Below are 21,023 nucleotides of genomic sequence, written 5' to 3'. Positions count from 1 at the left end.
GTTCCTGTTGCTCCACATCCTTGCTAGCATTTGGTGTCATCAGTGTTGTTGACAACATGGGGTCTCTAAGAGGAGCCACGTTAATAGGTGTATAGTTGTATTTCAATGTGCATTTCCCTAATGATTCATATGTGGAACATCTTGTCACATTCTTATTGCCATTTATGTTTCCGTTGAGGAGGCCCATTCACATTACAGAGAACAATCTGCTCTATTCAGTCTATCAGTAAATGTTAATCTTATTCAAAAACACCCTCACAGAAACACAGAGTATAATGCTTGATAAAATATCTGAACACCCCCAAATTAGGAACTGGTTGTGACCCAGTGTTCTAACGTTTATCAGACCATCTAGGTGATTCTCATGCACGCCAAAGTTTGAGAACCACCACCCTATGTAATTCTAATGTGAATTCAGTTTAAGTAACATTGTTTCTGATCACAATTTGATTTATGTCATAGCATTCTTTAGTACTAATCTTATGGGCATGCACAAGCATGCAAGTGTTCATATGTGCACACACATATGCATACACACGCATGCACACATATGCGTACACTCACACAACATCCTGATTGCCTAATAAATGAACTCCATCCATAATGGACTTTTGTGGCTTTTGTTTATAGGTCTTGGCCCTCTCTATTCTCAGCATGACCCTCTGAAAAATGTATGTCACATTTTGGTCACAAATCCTCAAACAGGCCATGTTGTTTCAATAATTTTGTAATCCTTTTATGTCTCAATACCCTCTTCTAATTTTGTTATACCTTACAAACAGCTATTTCCTTTTAAGTACTTTTCCAGATCTCACGTTTGTAAAATATTCCTGAACTTCTCAGGCAAATTTTAAATCTCCTTCCCTTCTATCCTCTATATATGCCTTAAATATAGTACTTATCATTATTAATCTTAAATACAATATCTGTTGCATTTTATTATGATGACTTTTACTTCTGTTAGATTGTGAAAATCTCAAGTCTAGGAATCAGGTCTATTTTATCTTTGGTTGTCACAGTATTCCCAAATACATAGTAATTTTCCTGACACATGGAACTTGGTTAATAAAACTCTGTTAAACACCTGGATATGTTTTGCCCCTCATTTTTCCACATAACTGCCCAACAAACTTATCTCTCACTCTACAATTCAATGATCACTAAATCATATATTTCCTATTTTCCCTAAAATATCCTATTTCTTCTGTTGTATGCACTAAATGAGAGAATGTTTTCCACCTGATCCATGCAGCACAGTGAGACTGTATCACTCATTACTTGTATGACAATTGAACTTTCAAGAGAATCAAAGTCTGGAGATGCTACTTTATTTATACTTCTAATGAGCCTAAAAGATTCTGCTGTCACTAGAGCTCACAAAATAAACAACAGCCACATGTTGTTGCATTGATATAAATATTTGCCTCAGCTCTCTGTTTCATTTTTTTCTATATATAGATTATGTAACTCAGTCCAGACATTGATGTTTACATATTCTTTTGTAAACATATTCTTTATTCACTGATTTTTTTCTTTTCTTTTTTTTCCTCAGTCCACCTTCAAATACATTAAAAAATTAGGATATACAGATTTTAATTCAGTCCAATTATTAACTGCAGATAGTGGATGTTAAATTTAGATTTTATGAACTCGTTCCTTGTTGCCTTTTAATCTGAAATAAATTTTTGTTCGCAGCTGTGTGTAACGATACAAAGCATATTACTGAAGAGTGGGTGGTTTTAAGTCCCTTCAGATTCCATGCATTATTTTCCTATTGTCAACATGCTTATTTTGATACATGAAACTTGTCTTCCACAATATGTTCATATTAGCAAGCAGAAGCATCCTAATTGGCACTTTTTCTGTGGCACACAAAGGGAATAACACACAAAGAAATTGGTTTTGCTTTAACAAGTGATCAACAATAATAAAATAAAATACCCTCTGATATGTTTATTTATACATGTATTTATCAGTGTATTAGTGACCTGTCATGTAACAGATTACTAGAAAATGATGTCCAAAACTAATTTAATTTGTTCTAAAATTTACAAGAAATCTATTGACCCATGTACTTGAAAAGTTCATAGGTAAGTTAGACTTCAGGCTTGAGTTGATCATGTCTCTATCTCCATTTCTGTATGATTTATCCTTTTCTACATTGCTTTTTATCTCATCTTTTGCTGTTGTGTTGCTATATTATAGTAACAAGCAATAAGGACTACGTTAACTTTGTAATATATTAACAGGATGGATGCCACCTTAAATTGAGCATATATTCATTCACTTTCAAGGTGCAATAAATTGTCATTTTGAATAACTGTTAAAAATGTTGCTCTAATCAGTTCATTTTTAAGCTAACCTCCATTTGCTGTCTATAAAAATTGTATTTAATACATGGAATGTACCCATAATTGGATTTATTATTATGGCAAAGGTGAGGGTTTTCCACTTTGACTCAGGACAATCAAAACCCATCCTTTTATCTTCATCTGCAGTCAATTCCATTCAAACCCCTTCGGTTCTACACATGGGAGTTGTTCAGTGAGGCTATTACAGTATCTACCACATTCTATTATTATTTTTTTGCTCATATGATATGTGCATACATTTGACAGCTTTGCACAGGCACTGTCCTACCTTAGCATCAAATTCTAGACGAATTAGAACAAATATGTTTATTCAAAAAACAAACTTTAATAACGAAAGCAATTGTATACATCACTGCTAGATATTTATAGTTTTCGTCGCTCCTCAAATTTTACATACCTCTTCCAATATCCTTACATGTATCAGGTAATCTTGCTTCTCTCATGACTTATAAAATAAGAACAATCAGAAAAGGAGCTCTACCGTTTCCTGCCATCATATTTACCAACCTAACTAGTATTAAGGGCATTGGTCCCCATATATCTACCTTCCTTTGGTTCCTGTGAATCACTTCTCCACACCATGTTTATACCTCCTCTCTATGTGTTCCCTGAACCCTGTCTTTCCTTGCTCACTGAGACACTGCACCGTCAATTATTTTCATCTTTCCTATATTTTCCTTTTCCTCTATCTGATACACAATTCCCTGTCCTCATTAAATAGGCTTTATTTCTTATCTGAAAATAAAATTGACTCAAGCAAACAAAAACTGAAAACCTACATTGATCTAGTGTTTTCCCCATGCTGTAACTCTATTGTTCTGTTCCTTTGGCTGAACAATTCCTTGAAAGAGTTGGCCATACAGGCATGCATAGCTTATGATGGGGATACATTCTAAGAAATGTGTTGTTAGGCTATTTTGTTGTTGTGCGAACATCAGAGTGCACATCAGGTATACACAACCCTGATGGGATAGCCTACTCCAAACCCATGCTGTAACAGGGGTGTCAACAATGTATACTCATAACTTCTATTCATCTTTTCTTACCAGTATATGTTGAGTATTACAATTTTAATACAGTATTTTTCCCTTTCTTTCTTAAAATGTGTATACTTTTTTTTTTTTTTTTTTTTTTTTTTTTTTTTTTTTTTTTTGCACCCTCTGTATTTATAGCCTATTGCTCTGTAGAGTAAAAAAATAATTTTCCCTTCTGGGTTCATGGCTGAGAAATCCGTGTAATAAAAGATTAATAGAAGAAAAACAAATAGAAACTTACTAGCATGTATACCTCCTGTATACATGGGAGAGACCCAGGAAAATTGAGTAACTCACCAAAATGGCTAAAGCCACCAAGCTAAATGCCATCTTCTGCTGAAAGACAAAAGATGTTAGAGGTTAGGGGAGTCAGTTACTGCAGGTTACCAGGAAAAGCACAGTAAAGGAGGTAAGGTTATTATGTAGATTTCATTAATTGTCTTCTTCACTTGTAAGAGTTTCTAGAAATATGGTCATCACCCACCTTCCTTTCTTGTACAGCAAAGGAGACACCATTACAAATGAATATTTCTGTTACCAATGTTAATATCTTTTGTAAAGGGTAATATCTACTTGGTTTTCAGAGATTCTCCCATGTCTGTTGTTTCTTAAAATTAACCAGCTTAAAATAATGTTTGTGACAAATAGGCATATTTTGGGGTGACAGATTCTGTTTCCCTATAGCCCCTAGGCTATAAACCTGTAGAACATGTTACATTACTGAATGCTATAGGCAATTGTTATACAACAGTATTTGTGTAATGCATTGTACTATGATGTTAGGACAGCTAAGATGTCACTAGATAATAGAGATTTTTCAGCTCTATCATAATCTGTAAGACCACCATCATATATGTGGTCTTACTGAAGTGTTGCCATGCAATGCACCATTGTATTCACAGCCAGCACTCTCTCCCTATGCTCTTTAAAATCCACTCTAAAAAGACTCTTATCTTCTATCCTTCACCAAAATTACTTTTGCCCTCAATATTGCAAAATCTAACATAATTTAATTCTTCCATTTGCTCAACAGAGCGGCAATATTTGGCACAATTGACAATTTCAAGACACAGTTTCTTTCTTTGGCTTAAGGACACACCGTTCTCTAGATTATTTTTATCTCTCACTCATTCTTCAATTTCATATGATGCTTAATTCTTCTCCATCTCTCTGATCTTTGAATTTCCTGATTTTCAGACCTCAGACTGGTCTGGAGTAATTGCCCAAGTAATTTCATCTAATTTAATGGGTTTCTATAGTACCTACCTCTAGATAACTCTCAAATTTAAATACACAAAAGTTTGCTTACTCTTTTCCTGAAGTGCATATTAGCCACCCTAATATCGCCTCTTGGAGGTCTCAAACTCAAAATGCCCCAAATAAATACTTTCCTTAAAATCCAATTTTTCTATCACTCTGCTCCTTCAGAGGTTTTATCCACGTCAGTAGTGGTGGCTATAGTCTTCAGATTGCTCATGTAAATCATTCAGAGTCATATTTGGATCCTCTTCTCTCGTGCTCCACATGCAATTTATCAGAAACTTCTGTAAGCTATACTTTTAAACTTAGCCATAAATCAACCAGTTCATACCATTTCCATCACTCCCACCCCTGTCCAAACAACCATCACCTCCACCTGGAGTTTGGCAGTAGCTTCCTAAATAACTTTTGGGCTTAACTGTAGCCTCCTTTGATCTATTATCCCAAGAACTGCTAGAATGTTCCTTTTAAATCATAAGTAATACCATGTAGTGCTCTTTTAAGATAAACTCTCCCAAATAAATTAAGGTTATAAAATATAACACTCATAAGGGTGCACCAAGACACACACACACACACATGCATGTGCACACACCCTGCCAAACAAAGGGTGAAGGTAAGGAATATCTTGCTTTCTCTTTAATTCTGGCATATGAATCTGAACACAATTTAGAGATTCATTTTCATATAAATGTAGACTGTTCTGACATTTTTATTGTTTTCATTATATACACTTCTCCATTTTTATTTCTATGCTCATAAAATGTATTGATTTATATCTAATTAATCATTATATTATCAATAAAGCCCTTACATTATCTTAGTAGGAAGTGATGTGTAATATTTTAAAATCAGGAGTAAGACAGATTCTATTTAAATTCTGTTTCTGTTTGTTACAAGCAGCTGGAACTTGATCAAGCTATTTGATCAACAAAATATTACATATTTTCTTATCTGTAACAATGGATTTCAGTGAGGATTAAATGAAGTATCTTAACCCAGTATCTGGCACATGATGACATAATAAATGTCAGCTCTTATCATTATCAAAAATATGGCTAAAATATATGCTAAATCAATTTTGGTAATTACTTGATACATCTTCACAGGGCTTAAAGAAAAACATACACTTTGGAAACCGTTAGAAAATAGCATACTGATAAAAAAGTTAGAAACAAAATTTTATATATAATGACAAAATCTTCCAGCACCTCTATAAAACACATAAAGAAAATATTTTTACAATTGAACTAGTGTTAAAATGCATCAGTAAGCTCACTCTTTTAGCTATGATTTTTTTCATGGAAAACTTAATTGATGCCCATAAACAGCTAACCCTATGCTAATAAATAATAGGATCCTCTTAAAAATGTATAAATGTTCTATTCTCCTTGAATAACTGGCTTTTTTTTTAACGGGTAATATTGACAAGTACTGAAATGTATAGATCTTGTACATTTCAATGGGTTTTACAAATGTGCCCTCCCTGTGAAATCACATCCCTATCAAAGTCTAGGACGTTCCCACAGCCTTGGAGTAGTTCTCCAGTACAGTCAATCCCCTCACGCGTCACCACTCAGAGGTGGCAATATTGTGACTTATTTCACCTTAATTGTTGACACTGCTAGAATTTCATATAAATGGAATCACAAGGTAGATATGATTTGAGGCATACAGTATATATACTCTGCCTGCTTTTGAACATTGTTAAATGTTTTTTTATCCATATTCTCACTAACAGTAGTTTATTTTTATATATAAATAATGTTGCATTGTGAATATAGCATAATGTATTTACCTATTTCCCTGTTGATGAGCATTTGATTTATTTCCTGTTTAGGGCTATTATTTGTAAAGCTGCTATACATACTTGTAAACAAATGTGTGTATATATATATATATATATATATATATATATTTTTTTTTTTTTTCATTTTTCTGGATAAATGCTTACCAATTGAATGTTTCCAACAAGATAACTACATGTTTAACTTTATGAGAAACAGTCAGACTGATTTTCCAGTGTAGGTGTAACATTTTATTAAAATGTGAGAAATCTGGTTTCTGTAGCTCATCAGTTGGAGTTGATAACCTCTTTAATTTTAGCCATTCATTTGAGAGTACAGTAGAATTGCATTGTGATTTTAATTTACACATCTTTAATGACAAAAGATGTTATGTACTTTTTTCATATTCAAATTATTCGTGTGTATATATTCCTCTGTCATCTTACTTGGCCACTTTGTTTAGAGTTTATTTCTTATAATTAAATATTATAAATTTTACATATTTAGACATGCATTTTTATAAATTTGCACATACATTCTTTGAGATATAGTTCTATATCTATATTTATACCTATAGATAGTCCTGTTCAGAGGCTCACTATTTTGTTTATTTAACTGTATTTTTGAAGGACATTTTTATCATAAGTGGAAATTATCTATTTTTATTTTATAATGAGTGATCCCTGTGTCTTGCCTATAAAATCTTTCCCTACCAAGATTGTGATTGTTTTCTAATAGCTTTGTATTTTTCATTCTTAAGATTAGGATTAACCCTCATCTGGAATTGTTGCTTGTGTCTGAGTGACACAGGGATGAAAGTAGATAATTTTCCCATATAGATGTCATTTTTGTTTCAAAACATTCTCATTCTTGTTTGAATTCTTTTTGCAAACTAGTCAAAAATCAATTGGCCATATTTACCTGTTACAACTTTTTGACACTCTTTCATGTTTCATTGATTTACTTGTCCACATTCATTCCAATGGCACATTATCTTCATTAATATAACTTTATAGAGAATTTCGAAATCAGGTAGAAAAAGATGTACAACCATGGTCATCTTTTCACAATTGACTTAGAATTTTTTATTTTTTTGTATTTCCTCATAAATTTTAGAAATAGCTTGCCAATTTCTATTCTTAAAAAAATGTATGGAGATTGGGTTTGGCTTTGGATTGAAATCTATAGATTATTTTAGGGAGAACTGGCATTTTAACAAGGTCTAATCTTCCAATCCATGAATATGGTATACTCTCCATTTATTTAATTGTCCCTTGATTTCTCTCAGCAATATATTGCTGTTTTCATGTAGAAGTGTTATACATATCTTGTAAAATTTATCTCTATGTATTTTGTGAATTTTTAGTTCATTATACATGAATATGTTTCAGTTTTATAACAATAACTCTTAAGTAAAGCTTTATTTTTATCATGTTTTACTTTTTTTAATCTAATGTCATTATTTACATTACAATCAATGTGTAAACCAAGTGATACTATTTCCTGGCTCCTAATTCATAATCTCAGAATACATCACTTTTTTTTTTTAGTCAGATTTCTTAAGGAATAATTTACATTGTAAAATCACCATTTCTTAAGTGTAAATTTTGATAAACTTTGCAGAGGCATTTGATCACAGAAGCACTGTCATTATCATGATATGGCCTAATTCATGTCTCCTAAGAATGTCCTTTTTGAAATGATTTCCCTTCTCCTACTGCTAATTCCTAGAAACTACTGGTCTGATTTCTGAGCCTATAGTTTAGCTTTTCCAGATGTACTGAAAATGGAAGGTAGACATCTAGATTCTTTGGACAGACACTTTTCACGTAGAATATGTTTTGATATCTGTCAATGCCATTATATTAATGAGTAATTACTAGTTATCATTCCCTTTTATGTATGTATACCACATTTTGTTAAATAAGTTGATGGAAATATGGCTTGTTTCTAGTTTTTATCTATGCGAAATAAGGCTTCCATTAATATTTGCAATCAAGTTTTATGAGGATATGGGTTTTAATTTAATTTATTTTGGGCAAATAGGCAAGGATGGTAAATACTAAGAAGTTTTTATTATTTATTATGGTATCCTTTTTTGGCTTAAAAATTAAAGCATGAGTTTCATATACAAGATTTTAAAATACAAATAAAATTAGAAAAACTAACAGTACTACAAGATAAATATATTGTGTGGAAAGTTTGTTTCATTTATCACTTATTTGCAAATCTTATTTTTATATATTTATTTAAGGAAATAGTGGAAACCTATTCACTAATAAACAAAATATTAGTCAAGTATTTAAAATGTTCTAGCTTCAGTCCACAATAACTATTGACAAGAATGTGGACTGATTTGGTTTGTAAATATTTGCCTGTAATGAAATCTTCGTGTAGAAATCAAAGAAACATATACTCCAAAATACAATTTATAATCACATTCTTATATGTATGTGTATTTATTGAACTTATATGACTATAAATGTGATTATTTTATTAAATTTATAACCACTGAAATTTACTATTAAATTCATAACCACTGCAAAACTACTGCATTTTAAGTGAATTTTCTAAAGGAAAAGAATGAAACCACATTTCGAGTAAAATAATCTACATTTTATAGGCAATAAAATTTAATCTATGTATATGCAAATAAATTACACTAATCTATGCATATAAATTAGATTACACTAATCTATGTATAATTATTTTATACCAAAATTAGAATATGAATATTTAGATGACAATCCTAGAGAAATCCATACTAAACTGTGATACATGTACTAATGAACATGATTTAGATTTTTAGGATGGCACACATTTACATAATAAGGGTTTTGGGGTTAAATTAAATTAAATATATAAGTCATGATTAAAAGAATATATTAAAAAAATCTTAACATATCATTTGTAGCTCCATTTTATATCGATAGTGAGAAACCTACAGGAGTGACATATTTTATTGTCGTATGTCCTCTAGAGCCCATCACAGTGGCATGCACATATCAGACTTTTCAAATGAACTCATTGGATAAAACGAATTCGTTCTCAAGTATAGAGAACCCTCTAAATATTGTATCATCAAGCTTGTGTTTGCTCTGGAATACCACTTTCACTTCACCCCCATCTCCATTGGGGCGCCCTACTGATGTGAGCTCCTGTTGCATTGCTATTGTGTAAAGCATGGATGATTTTTTATATAGTAGAGTTTGTGCTGGAAATTACATGTATAGTACTGTCAGAATGACATAGATTTTGTTTCTATTTTCAGAACGGGTTAAAATGTGCATGCGGCTCTCTCCCAGACTCTATTTTTAAAGCTTACAGAGCTTTCTTAATTGTTTCTCAAAAACGCAGTTTGGCAAATGAAATAATTCATATGCTATCGTACAGGTTAAATAATTAAGACATAGAAATAACAAATAACTTTCCAAAGTTCAGGTTCCAAAACAGTTCTGGAAAGGGGCTAATAAAAAGCTTGTCTGATTCAATATTTTATTTGATTTACTTTGCCATCGAAAGGACTGAAAACTGATTTCCTAGAATGGAAGAATGAAAATAAAAATAATCATAACAATTAAAGAAACGTTGCATTAAGAAATTCAGGGACATTGTCTAAATTTTGCCATAGCAAAATTCTCACTCACATGGATATGTTCATATTTTATAGGTGAAGTGATTGACATTCAAAGGGTAAAATACAAGCCCAAGCGCTATGGTAAATAATAAATAGAAACCCAAAGGAACTTGCCAAGTCACTAATACAGATTTAGCTGGTTTTATTATTGAGCAGATTACACTAGAACGCACGCAGTTAGGCTACAAGTATCTGTAATGTTATTGTGGGTTTTTTGCTCTAATCATCTGGATTAAAGCTAGTTTTTATACATCATCCTACCGTTAGTACATAGACAACAGTTATTTCAGTTTGCATCAGTAATAACACTAAGCTTACTCTGACAGTCTGTGCTTCATAACTCTTTATCAGTACCTCCGGTGGTTGCCCCAACAGTGCCTGGCATACAGATTGCCAGCTGTATCCACAATATGGTTAGATTCAGTTCAGCTCCGCCAAGGAGCACATAGTAGTAGTTAAGTCTACTGACCAATTGTTACTTGTCTGATCCCAAATGCTGTGCTTTTAATCATTAAGTGATGGAATAGTGACTGTACATTGGAGGTGTAAACAATATTCGATAAACATGAAGCGGGATCTGTTTCCATCAAAAAGGATTGAGTTTCCTGTACACCCAACTATGGTATAGGTGCAAGGTCATTCCAGTTCCAGAGGACAACATGAGCTTGACAGAGGTGGGACAGTGAAGAGGTGATGGTTCAAACAGTCAGGTACATAGTTGTTCTGTTTTTCTAGCCATTCCTAAAGATGTAGTCTTTCCAGAATCCCCTCCTGCAAAACATTTTTTTTTCTTTTTTTTCTGATACACTAAGGTTGCTTCCAGACCTGCCTGCTCAGAAAAGGAGCAGAGAACTATTTACTCAGGGACAGTTAAGGCTGATGATACCAGTGATTAGAGTTAATAAAAGTATTCTTGCCTCAGATTTCTAAAATAGATTGCCTTTGACTGCTCTGGAAAGGTGAGTAAACACCTGGTTTAGAAGTATAAGAATACATGAAAAAAATCACGTACAATTGTTATAATAGAAGAGATATATTTATATAGTGGCCATAGTAAGGCATAAGAAGGTAATCGTAAACCTGGCTTTGACAATATAAGTAATTTAAATTGGGTCAATATCAATTTTTTTTCTAATTTACAAAATGGGAATTAAGACTAAAATATTATTTTTTGTATTGAAATATAAAATATCAAGTAATAGTCAATATTAGCTTGAGAAATCATTATTGCATAAATCAGCATTTAACTAATTTTAATACAATGAATATGTTTATCTTTATAATATAAAATTGTTTAACATGATAATGTATAGGCATCACATCTTTCATTCTACGTAAGCAAAAATAGTAATTAATATCAATATTAATTAGTATAAATGATGCTATTAACAGAAAGTATTGCTTTCAAGATGTATTTATACCTTTTTTCTATGTTAAAATAGTATTCAGTATTTTTATAACTTTTTAACTCAATATTTTTATAAAGTTTTCTGTATATTTAATGTATTTGTATAACTTTTTTTGTATATTTAATGTTGCATTCAGTATTCAGTATAAAGATATTGCAAAGCTTAATAAACAAATTTTAAACTGCTATACTTAAGAGGAAGTGCTACTGAGAACATTATCCTCAATAATATATTATTCAATTTTGCAGTAAATTATTTAGTTTTACGTGTTGTTTTTCATCTTTACAAAATTTACTATACTTAAGTAATGTCTTCTGAGACATTTCTAAAAAATATATTTTTATCAACATTTTGTTTCTAAAATTGATCTACACTATGGTTATGCTATTATTTACTTATTTTCTTTATGGTATAAATACACCACAGTTATTGTGTTTAATCAGCCATTGTTGGACATTTGTATTTTTCTGTTGCTGTTTTTATTAATTGTACTGGTAGCATATGTGTTCAAGAGGCAAAAGCTAGGGAAATTGCGAGATCTTGATCACAAGAATATAGAACTGAGCAAGCAAGGAAGGAAAGACATGTGTATTACTTCAATTTATAAGCATCCCTGTTGGTCTATATCTGATCCAGCATTTGGAGAAATCTTGTCAAATTTCTTAATATTGTATCAATCTGGTTGGTACTAAATGGTAACTTATTTAGATTAACTTGCATTTCTTTAAATACTAATGATATTGAAAACTTTTTCATGTGTTGATTTGCCATTTATATTATTTATTCTATTAAATATTTATTATTAATTTTACCTGTTATTATATTGTGCTCTGTATTTTTATCTTTTTGATTTAATACATGGTGTTATATATCACAGGTAAAGAACCCTTGCCAGCAAATATATTCACTCATTTTGTGACTTTTTTTCCCTCTTTGTAGCATATTTGGAAGAACTAAAGTCGTATTTGAATGTAATCAAATTTATCAGTGCTTCCTTTGTATTAGTGCATTTCGTGTTTTGAAATATTTCATGTACCTTAATATATTATATATAAATATTTTTCCAAAGTATGTGTAGTTTTGCCTCAGCTATTTCCGTCCTTAATTATTTCAAATGTACGTTTGTATATAGTGTAATGTGTGGCCCATTTTATTAATGATGATGATGATGTAGATAACAAGTTTTACTGAAACTATTTCTTCATCAATCTGTACTTTCCTCGCTGATCTGCAGTAGCACACTTACCATAAAATAAATATTCATATGTAGTGGATCTGTGAGTGGTTCAGTTTTATGTTTCTGTTTGTTTATCCCTTTGACATTGTCACATTGTCTTAAATTCTAACAGCATGTAACAAATATAACAAGACTTGACAAATGGTAAAGCAAGTGTCCTTTTTCATGCCCCTTCATACAAGGCTGGATAATCTTTGTATTTATAAATCTTAGAATTAGCTTTCAATTTATTTGAACAATTCTCATTGAATTTGTATTAGATTACATTGAGTATATTCATCAATTTTGGGAGGCTAGCTTATTTATATTTTGTCTTCAAACAATATAGGTGATATAGTTCAATTTTTTCAGACCTTCTTTAATGAAATTCAAAAAGTATTCTGCATATAAGTCCTGCACCTACTCTATTATAACAGAATTATTTCTAAGTTTCTTTCCTTCTTTCCCTCTTTTCTTCCTTTCTTCCTTTAATGCTGAACTAAATGAGCATTCCTGAAACTAAATTGATGAAGATAGATTATTTTACGTATCAGTGGAGTAAGTTTGCTATTACTGTTTTAGGCTATTGATACCTAATATCTTTCATGAGTGGGAGTGTCTGATATTGATACAAAAGTTTTACAGAGCACAGAAAACAAGTTGTGGAGTATTTTCTCCTCCCTGTTTTCTAGGGAAAGGATGTATAAGAATGCAAATAAGTTTTTAAGTAAAATAATCTAGGCCTGAATTTTTTCTCTTTGAAATTACTTTTTTAACCTAGCTATTAATTTTCTTTTGTTATAGTACTACTCAGATCTTCCATTTCTTTTAGAGCCACCTATGACACTTTTTAATCTATCAATTTCTTACTATTTTCAGTATCTTCTGTGTATGTATTTATACACCTTTCTGTGTATGTATTTATTAACCTTTAATATGGTTAATTTTTGCCTTCTTCTGATTTGCTCAATTAATAAATTTGTTTTGATTTTGTCTTTTTTATTAGTCCATTTTAAAGGTATTAGTCTGTTGTTTTAATTTTGGATTTATTTAGATAACGACAGGAACATCAGCAATAAAAAAAAGAGTTCTAACTTTTCCATTAAGAATCTGAATTTATAGCTTTAACATGTAAAATAAACCAAATATTTGCCTTTCTGTTATATCTCAGAATTAATAAATTGACTAATAAAATGGGAAGACTGTGTTTAAAACATATTTTAAAGTATTAACTATAATATTCTGATCTTTACCAGTTATGTTTGCATTCCTTACTAAGTTCTATTTTAAGTTATTCATTTTTCCTAAGTGTGATATCACACACTGCATATATTCTCCCATAAGAAGGAAATGAGCCTTGTGTAAAGAATTTTCCTTTTCATGTTCTCCAAGTTTATTTAGATTTGAAACCTTGAAATTTTTAACGATTATGTTATTTTATTTTACCAACTGCTGTGCTTTTCTTAGGTTAATGATGCCACCAGTTGTTCATCCCTTAGACTCTGACAGCATACAATGAATTCTGACAACTTTCTCTCACTCCAGTTCCCGAATAACATGTAATTTCCTTGATATGACGAAAATACCATTTTAGCATTCATGTCATGCCTTGGTGTTCATTTTTCATTTTTCTGTAAGTTAATGAGTTTAGCAAAGATTGCCTTCATAAAGTTGTATTTTGCCAAAAGTCCTGCTGTAGCATATGGTGCTAGTAACAAGCTGTAGTGTTACGGAGATTTCTTTTAAACCAAGCCTTGAAAGTGTGCATGGAAATACTAAATACCTCCCTGTATGTTTTGCAGACAATCCTGGTTTGCTGAGCCATGTCACAGTGGGCATTAGAGTTTTGGATGTCAATGACAATCCACCCGAACTTGCCAGGGAATATGATATTGTTGTCTGTGAAAATTCTAAGCCTGGCCAGGTAAGTTCATTGCCGTCGTTGTCTTTTTTAATGGAAAACACACACACACACACACACACACACACACACACACACACACACACACACACAGAATGCAAAACAAGCAGCTCTATTTCTATTATTCTTAGATATTATCCTCAAAATCCCCAGTTGTTTTGGTTCTCAGTAAAACTAAAGCTTTATTTTAAGTACCAAATAAATTTTTTTGAGAACCATAGAAAATAAATTTTCTTCAGATCCCAAATATAATTCAAAAACTAACTCAGTCATGCATGCATTCATCATACCAATAAAGTTGTATTGAATGTTTTGTGTGCAGCCCTGTAGTAAATGAAGAGGAAACAGTGAACTTTCCTGTCCTACTGGAACTTTAAGATTAGATTGGGGAGTAGAGACTGGTTCATCTACTTTGGAGGGCCTGAGGGAATGACATGTGACATGAGTAATGACCGAGTGATACTGGAACTAAACCATGATTAGGTTTCAGTAATGTGAAGCGTGCTTATGTATTAAGGCAGTGGGGAGAGTAAAGGGAGGAGAGAAGAGCTCGAAAATTAGACATGAATCTGGCTGTATCATGGCAGTTGGTTGAAGGAACATGGAAATTCTGAAGGACGGCCAGTGAGGCTTAGGCACAGAAAACAAGAGGGAGCTTGGAATGGAAGTGAATTTATCATCTCTGCTATATAACAAATTACACAAATTTAGTAGCTTCAAACAACACTTATCATTTTACAGTTTCCGTGGGTCAGATATCTGTTCATGGCTGAGCTGGGTCTTTGGAGAGGTCTCTGAAGACTATACTCAAGGTATCAGTCAGGGCTGTGTTCTTACCTGAGGTTTGGGGATCTCTTCCATGCTCACATGGTGCTGGCAGCATTCCTTCACTTTCAGCTGTAGGGCTGAGAGCTTTAGGATTTTCCTCAGCTCTTCTAGGTTCCCCCCATAGTTCTGAGATGCCACTCACAGTTGGGTTTTCCCATTGTGGACACTTACTTCACCAAACAAGAAGTGTCTTTCTGGTAAGTCAGCTAGTACACAATTTTATAAAATGTAATGCAATCAGATGTGTGATGTATCAATACTTTTGCCATAGTCTATCGATCAGCAGTAAGACACAAGTGACATCTACACTTAAGAGGAAGAGCTTACACCAAATCATGCTTTCCATGACGGTCACCTCAAAGTCTGTCTGTGACAGATAAATCTAGAGATGTAAAAATGGTCCAGATCCAGCTGTGTGAGATAGTCCCTTTCACTGTCTGGTAAACCAGAATGAAGAGATCATCCCAAATCACTTTGAAACATTTTGAAGAAGCTTGTGGTGACATTATAGTCCTAAGAAACTTTGCCTTGTGTATTCGTGTATGAGGAACAATCAATAGTGGCTTTCTAGTGTAATAATTGCTTATGTGTTTTAAATACAACTAGCAGAGGTATTTATGTGTATATAAATGGAGGGTATTTTTTACATGAAATTTTCTCATGTTCATTGTCCACAAGAAAAACAGAAAACATGGATAAGGGCAAAGTTGATGAAAATTATATATTTAAGTAGTTATAGGTTATATGTTTTATTATCTTATCAACATGTTAAGGTAATCACTTCAGGTACTTAAGAATTTTCCTATATCACCATTTTAAAAGCCATAAAGAATTTTATGGTATAGATATATAATGATTTACTTACCAAATAGTCTTTCAAGTCTTACAGAAATGGATGAAGACAACCCCCAATTTCTTTCTTAACATAGATTATAAAAGCACAATTGGTGAAAAAAATGTTAAAAATTCAAATTTAAATTTAGATTTTTAAAAATACGACAACTGAATGTGGGATCTCAATTATTAGTAGTGATAGCAGATTAGATATAGCTAAAGAGAAAATAAGTGAATCACAAAATAGATCAGAATAATATATCCACATTGAAGCATGGAAAAAGAAAAAGAAAGTATAAATAAAAATATGGAAGTCATATAGACATGAATGTCTAACATACAAGTTATTCAATTCTTAAAGGGATATCAAAGAAGAGTTTGGCAGAAGTAATATTTGAGGACATGATATTTGATTCTTTTTTTTAAACTGATGGTAAGCATCAAGTCACATATTTAAGAAGAATAGAGAATGCATAAACAAAAAGCTAAATGATTGGATACAAAGATAATTTCACCTAGATGCCTTGAAATAAGATTTCAGAACGAAAATCAGATGACTAAAACAGCAAGAGAAAAAACACGTTTAGGAAAAAATGGATCTAGCATGAGTCAAAGATTTCCTAGACTTGATATCAAAAGCATGATCAATAAAAGAAAAAAAAAAGGTAAATTCAACTTGATCAAAACCAAAAATTTTTGTTTTGTGAAAGACCCTGTTAAGAAGATGAGAAGACAAACCACAAAGTGGGAGAAGATATTGCAAACCCAAATCATATATCCAATAAAAGGTTAGTATCTAGAATATAAAAAAAAATATATTCAAAACTCAACATTGAAAAAAAACAATTAAAATTGGCAAAATACATGAGCAGACATGGCATTGGGTGATCAAAAGTAAGGAAGGAAACAAATGAAGGTAAAATATTAGAACTTTGATTTTGAGGATTTAGATAAACTCTTAATTTATAATAGATACAATGCGTTAAGAATATATGCTGGAATGTTTACTTTAATAGAAGTTATACAAGTCCATGCAACTAATTAACTAACTAAAATTTGAATTGACACTTAATTCTAAAGAAGTTGGGGTTTAAACTTCTATTTCTTTAATTTTTTTTTACCTTAATTGTGTGTTATCAAAATGTTCTTTCACTTTAAAATAATTCACACGCAGTATTATGGTGTGTGATTTTATACTGCTGTATTATAATTTATGGTACAGAAACAAAGGGATTAAAAAATGTTTTATATAGGACCGATCTTCAAGGATTCTAGAACTGCACATTTCAAATTAAAATATAATCCTGATAAAATATGAAATTTATAACTAGTATAATAGTTCCAAAATAATCCAGAAAGTTGTGTGAAGTTTTAAAGCTTATATTTAGATGAGGGAAAATGGGATCGAATATATGGCGATGGAAGTAGAACTGACTCTGGGAGATGAATACACAATGTGATATATAGATGATGTATTACAGAATTGTACACCTAAAACCTATGTAAGTTTACTAACCATTGTCACCCCAATAAATTTTATTTTTTTAAAAAATAGAATGACAAAGTTTTGCATTTGATGTTGAAATATAGTTTTTTTTCAACGCAAAATAGGCATAATTACATAAAAATTTTAGAACACAAAATTATATTATGTAGGTAGAGGACACAGTATTTTTTTTAATCAAGAAATGATATAAAAGTAAATATAATAAGTGGTAAAATAGCAATCAAGGGAATAGAATAATGTGAATTTAAAGAAATACATATTAATATTTATGTTAAAATCAACTAAATACTGAAATTAAAAAAACTATTGTCAAAATGGATTAAAAATTAAACAATTAAGCATTGTTTGCAAGAGGCATATCACACATATAATAAAGAAAAATAGTTTGAAAGAAACATTTGGAAAACTATACCAAACAATTACTTAAATAATTACTCTATATAAAGTCACCCAATTACACTCACACACAAACTTTATCAAAGAGAACATTACTAGCTATAAACAGGCCCATTAATTGTGGTAAAAAATCATCAGTGCACCAGGTAGAAGTTACAATTTTAAATTTACATGTAGTTATTAATATTGTCTCAAAATGAACAAAGCGAAAAATAGAAATATGAAGAAAAATAGACTAGCCACCTACTGGAGTTTTATATATGCTTTTGCCAGAAAATGATAAAATAATCACTTAAAATTTTAGTAAGGATACTGAAAATTGAACACTTTAATTATGGTGCTAATTAACAACTTCACAGTTTAACACATAGGAGGAGTGATAAAAAACTATGGTAAATGTTTAAATTTAAAAATATATACAGTATATTTATATTGTATATATAGGTATATATAAAAATATATTACAGTAAAAGACACATTGGATCAGTCTCCCTTAAAATACTCCCCCTCATTTTGAACACACTTATTCCATCATTCTTGCCTCTTTCTGAACCTGTTCTTGAAGTCCTCTTTCCTGAGTGTCTTTACTTCATCCGCCATCATGATAATGCTCTGTGTCACATATCAATTCTGGTACAGCAATTCCTGTCAAATGAAAATATTACAGTGTGATTGTGACCTCATCAACCTTATTCACTGTATCTGGCACAATATGACTTCTGGCTCTTCCCCAAAGTCAAAATGATTCAGACCATCGAGGCAGACATGACAGCGCAACTAAAGACACTCACAAAAGAGGACTTCCAGAACTGCTTCAGAAAGAGGCAAGAACGATGGGATAGTGTGTTTGAAGTGAGGGGGAATATTTTGAGGGGGATTAATGGCAATGTGTCTTTTACTGTATTTTTTTTTTTAATTTAAACCATAATTTTTTTTTTTGATCACACCTCACATGTGTGATACATTTCAGGTGTTTTCTTCATTTTTAGATACAATAAATGAGTATATTCTTATAGAAGGTATTCAAAGTGCATTTCACAGACATTTCTTAAGAAGTATTACACATTCTTTCAAAATTTACACAAAACATTGACAAAGAATTTACTTTATGAAGGCCCACAAAGTAAGTTTTAATACTTTTCAAAGAATTGGCTTCATTACTTTTTTCTGTGACAACAAAATAAAACTAAATATTAATTCAAAAATATTGCTAAAAAAAGAAATCCATTGAAAATGAAGAAAGACACTTCTAAATAAGCTGAGTCAATGCAATAATAAAAATTCAAAATATTCAAATGTAATGAGAATGAAAATACACTGTATCTAAAAAAGGAGGTATCATTTTCCTACTCATTTGATGATAAAACAAAACTTTAATATCAAAACCTGACAAGGATATAGTTTTAATTACCAATGTTCTCTCTTAAACATAGATAGATCTATCATAACTGAAATATTGCCAAAGAGAAATCCAGCAAAACTAGTACTTCAATATGCAAAGGAGAAAAACTTTAATTCATTTTGATAGGTGAAACCAAAACTTTTGATAGTGTTCAAAATCCATTAATAATAATATTAATAATAACAGTGATAATACTACTATACACTGGTAGATTTGTGGATGAAATTAACACTTTTCCTAAATCTAAGGTCAATATAAATGGCATAAATGTATTTCTTATATTTATTTATATCACAAACAACTAGAAATAAAACTTAAACACTCTCATTTAATATTACATTAACAGAATGAAATAGCTAGAATTAAATGTTACCTTTTGTATGTATCAGTTACCTGATCTATCAGGAATAGCCTTTAGTAAACATAGGTCTTTTCCTTTCCCTCACTCAATCTGTTTCTTTGGTTTATAAGTTATTCAGAAAACTCCAAATTTGAAATATGATATAAAGAATAAAAAAATTCAAACATAAGTTAATGATTGCATCAGCAATTTTTGGATCTTTTAAAGATAATTTGTTTCTTTTTATAAATTTTATATAAATAAATACGTTTATTCTTACTTTAAAATAATTTGAAAACTTCAGGGATAAATTGTGATCTTATATTAGGAATACTGTACACTTGCTAGTCCATAGCAACCTTTGTTAGGTGAAATCACTGAAAATCTGGGCAAATGATTCTCAACCCTTGCTCTTGCATCAATTAATATTTCTCCTATTAATGTGAATGTCGACTCCCAAATCTAGATTGCTAGTTTCAGTTTTCTGGATTGAATTCTCTTCATATTGGCCTGTGATCATGACTTTCTGTTGACCTCTCATATTGTCCACTTCTTGCTCATGTGAATATTCATTCAGGCATTCTCCAGGCCATGCCATCCTCTCAAGATCACAATGCTAGTTTGGTATCTTTTTTTTTTTTACCCTCTACATTGACCACCTACATTCTGTAGCATTTCTAAGAAATGATTTTTGTGATACTGACAAGTGTTTTTTCATCTCTAAAATGAATTAAATTATCAGAATTTCAGGATCCTTCCAAACCTGAGATTTCTATGAGTATGTGACTAGATAAATATCAAATTCCTTTAAATATGGGTTATCTTATTCTCATATTAAAAGCCATTCCATTTTTTTTAGGGAGGGCTAAATTAGTGAAAAACAGTTTTGTTTTGTTTTTCCTGTGTGTCCTGTTCACCATTTATATATTCTTTCTCTTTTCTTCATATAAGCGTTACTGTTTTCATAAAGTAATCACTACACTTAGCATTCCTAAGTTCCAATGTACTTTGATTAAGTTATAGTTACTTCCTTTTATCCTTTAAAAACTATTCATATTTAGCATCACTGTGGTCTTTTAA

General features: G+C 31.3%; 1 protein-coding gene across 5 annotated transcripts in view; it reads left to right on the top strand.

Moving 5' to 3' along the window:
* The window catches only part of CDH18 (cadherin 18), an 893,359-nt gene that overhangs the window by 843,695 nt on the left and 28,641 nt on the right, over positions 1–21,023 (top strand). For all 5 annotated transcript variants that reach the window (XM_088796449.1, XM_088796451.1, XM_088796448.1 and 2 more), the window contains one exon: positions 14,518–14,639. In XM_088796449.1, coding sequence (XP_088652575.1) covers positions 14,518–14,639 — 122 coding nt within the window. The remainder of the gene's footprint in view (positions 1–14,517; positions 14,640–21,023) is intronic.

The sequence above is a fragment of the Rhinolophus sinicus genome, chromosome 3 (assembly GCF_057876585.1).
Source record: "Rhinolophus sinicus isolate RSI-liver-muscle chromosome 3, RSI-T2T, whole genome shotgun sequence".
NCBI lineage: Eukaryota > Metazoa > Chordata > Mammalia > Chiroptera > Rhinolophidae > Rhinolophus > Rhinolophus sinicus.
This window is presented reverse-complemented; position numbering and strand designations above follow the sequence as displayed.